Source organism: Ziziphus jujuba, chromosome 1 (genome assembly GCF_031755915.1).
Source record: "Ziziphus jujuba cultivar Dongzao chromosome 1, ASM3175591v1".
Classification (NCBI taxonomy): domain Eukaryota; kingdom Viridiplantae; phylum Streptophyta; class Magnoliopsida; order Rosales; family Rhamnaceae; genus Ziziphus; species Ziziphus jujuba.
In genome coordinates, this window is record NC_083379.1 from 19,412,621 (window position 1) to 19,415,521 (window position 2,901).

The 2,901-nt window shown below is 41.7% G+C and overlaps 1 protein-coding gene across 1 annotated transcript; it reads right to left on the bottom strand.

Moving 5' to 3' along the window:
- Positions 1-395: 395 nt before the first annotated feature.
- On the bottom strand, positions 396-2,355 carry LOC107422223 (protein PAL OF QUIRKY). The gene is made up of 2 exons (XM_016031646.4): positions 1,756-2,355; positions 396-1,621 (listed from the first exon to the last, which is right to left on the bottom strand). The coding sequence occupies exons 1-2, from the start codon at positions 2,000-2,002 to the stop codon at positions 567-569; spliced, it is 1,302 nt and encodes a 433-aa protein (XP_015887132.3). The 5' UTR covers positions 2,003-2,355; the 3' UTR covers positions 396-566.
- Between the last annotated feature and the right edge of the window lie 546 nt (positions 2,356-2,901).

Genomic DNA, 2,901 nt, shown 5'->3' on the forward strand with positions numbered 1-2,901 from the left:
ATCTTGTATTTCGGAGTGTCTTTAAGCAACTACCTAATTAGATGATCAACAAGCTCAACCAAAATCTGCCTTTAAGGGCCCTATGATATTGAAAGCAATCATCAGGCCCAACTTCCAAGAAAGGAGCCTACAAATCAGCGAGGTAAAATATACCCTCCTGCAAGGTTTTATAGACACAAATATTACTGGGAGGAAATAGGATCAATCTTAAGTTTATCAATAAGGAAGTTTTATCTTAGGAGAAAACTACAAAAGTTGGTTCAATTGGGCAGGACGAAATGTGATAAAAACCAACAATTAGTAATAATACAAAACGGAAGTTTTTCCTTCTTTGCCAAGAAGAACTTATGAAGCAAATTTTGTTGTTCTCTCTACATTATTAAAATCTTCCAAAATCCATTCACAATTGCATCACACAATTATATTGAGAAGATACATAAACTAATTACAATCCAATCATGTGGCTCTTCAGCCTCAAACACAGTCAAACCTTGTACTGCTAAAAAAGGCAAACCTTTTACAGACAAACAAAAAATCTCAAAATTACTGTACCATTACCAACCACACTATCCAGTTCTTTCATGGTAGACCCAACCCGTTTTTACATCGGACCCAGACCCATGCAATTCCTCACCCGTTGACACTACCATACCCGGATAAGCAGAAACCATGCCAGCGTTTCTTGCACCATAAAGGACCTGCTGGGTCGCTCCATCAGGAACTACCCTAGCTGATACATCATATGGATCCAACGAGGATATCGGCCTCACCCCTCCACTGTACACCTGACCCACACCCGGACTCGGATGGTGGTATCCGACTGGAATCTGACCCGGTACTGCTTGGTAGTGCTGCTGGACATACGGAGCCCGTACTTGAAACGGTTGGACAGAAACATTACCGGGTGGTACAGGACCCGGAACATAGTAAACTGGCACTGGCTGTACGGATTGACCCGAATAATGAGGATCCGAGACGTATTGCCATGCCGGATTGCCCGGGTACCCGGTTGGCAGCGATTGAGGCGGTTCAACTGTCTCTGTATAACCGTGAAATTGGCTCTCCTTTGATTCTAGAACCGGAGCTGAGTTTTCGGGTTTGGTCTTTACGGGTGGAAGATTTGGGATCGATGGAACAGAAGGTACGGATGAAGAGGTGGAGCAAAACGGCGACGAGACAACCGGGGCAGGAGAACCCGGATCCGAAACAGAGACATTGTCGTTCAAAGCCAGGCGGTTCTTCAATTTGGGCTCGCCGCGAGGCTGAGGGTCCTCGGAATTATCTAACCCGAATAGATAATCGGGCACTTCGGAAACAATAGAAGAAGCTTCGGAGCGGCCACGCTCGAGCCCCGAAGCCGAGCTGCCATTGATAGCGTCAAGGAACCAGTGCTCACGATTGGCTGAGCCATGAAGGAGCGAGCTGATACTGCTGGTCCTTGAGATATCCTCGTCTTTATTGAAGAGAAAGAGACGGAGACGAGCTGATTTGGGGTTTTGATTCAGTGCCACGCGGTCGTACTCATCCATCATGTTGTCGACATCTTCGTCAGTGGTAACCGAGATCAAAGCATCGAGTTCTTCATTGGGTAGCTGGTATTTAACGCTTATGTTACTGATGCCTGTTAAAAAAAAAAAAATACCATTTCTTTTTCTTTTTCCTTTTTTTCGTTTCACAAAACAAATTAAAACATTCAACAAAAACAGAAAAGAAAAAGGAAAAAAGAAAAAGAGAAGCAAATCAAAATTCAATTGCCTGAGAGTTTAGAGAGCTTGTTGAGAAGGGCGGAGAAGGTGGAGTTCCTCTGCACCGCCACTATGCGAGTATCACCTCCAACATAACGCAGTTGATTATCGTGCGGACGGGGTAAGATCTTGCCGCCGAAGCTGCACATGAACCTTGCACGTGTATTCAGATCATACGACGGGTGATCGGAGCGAGGGGACGATGCCACCGAATCTGTGGTGCCGGATTCCAGCTCGTACTGGTGATACGAAGTCATCCTCCGGGACCAACCCAAAAAATACAAAAGAAAAAGAAAATTGAAATGAAGCAATTAACTATCAGATCATGTCCAAAATGTTGTAGCGGTTAGTAAGGATTGGTAACGAAAGGAAACAAGTACGGTTGGCCATGGCCCTGGACGACGACAAGTTGGAAATGTGAGAAGGTAAGGAATGTCAGTGTCTGAGGAGTTGCATACTGTAAAGGGCGTGATGAGCGTCATTCGTAGACGCATCTAGAACAGTGGTTATCGGTTTGGACGGTGAACATCACATCAGCTATGCATTTTGGGTCCCGCCAACTCTCAAGTCTCTCAACTTTAATTTTTCTTTAATATTAGGCCACCCACCACTTGTTGAAAACTCCTCTCTCTCTCTCTCTCTCTCTCTCTCTCTCTCTCTCTATATATATATATATATATATATATATAATCATTTTATTTTAGACGTGAGAGGGCTGGGGGAGTAGTAGCCACAAACTACTCTCGTGTTAGCCGGCCAGCTTAATATATATATATATTTGTTACAATTTTATTGTTTTATTTCACGATGCAAGTTGACAGAAGAAAGGGTTCGGAATCTTTGATACCTGATTGAGAGAGAACCAATTGTTGCTGTTACAGGAATTAATTTTGTTTGGGTTGGATTCTTTACCAAAATTAAGAAAGCAAATTATTTTTCTTATATAGTAAGTAGTAACCAATTAACATTGACAAGATGGTCTTAGCAAATTTTTTTTGGCAATCATTACCTTACCAACATTTTATACATATCTATATATATATTATATAACGAAATATTTTATTTGTTAATACTGCTATAGACTATTATCAATTTGACAATTTTAATGATTATGGTTTATTTTACCAAATTAATTTTTAAAATAAAAAAATTAATA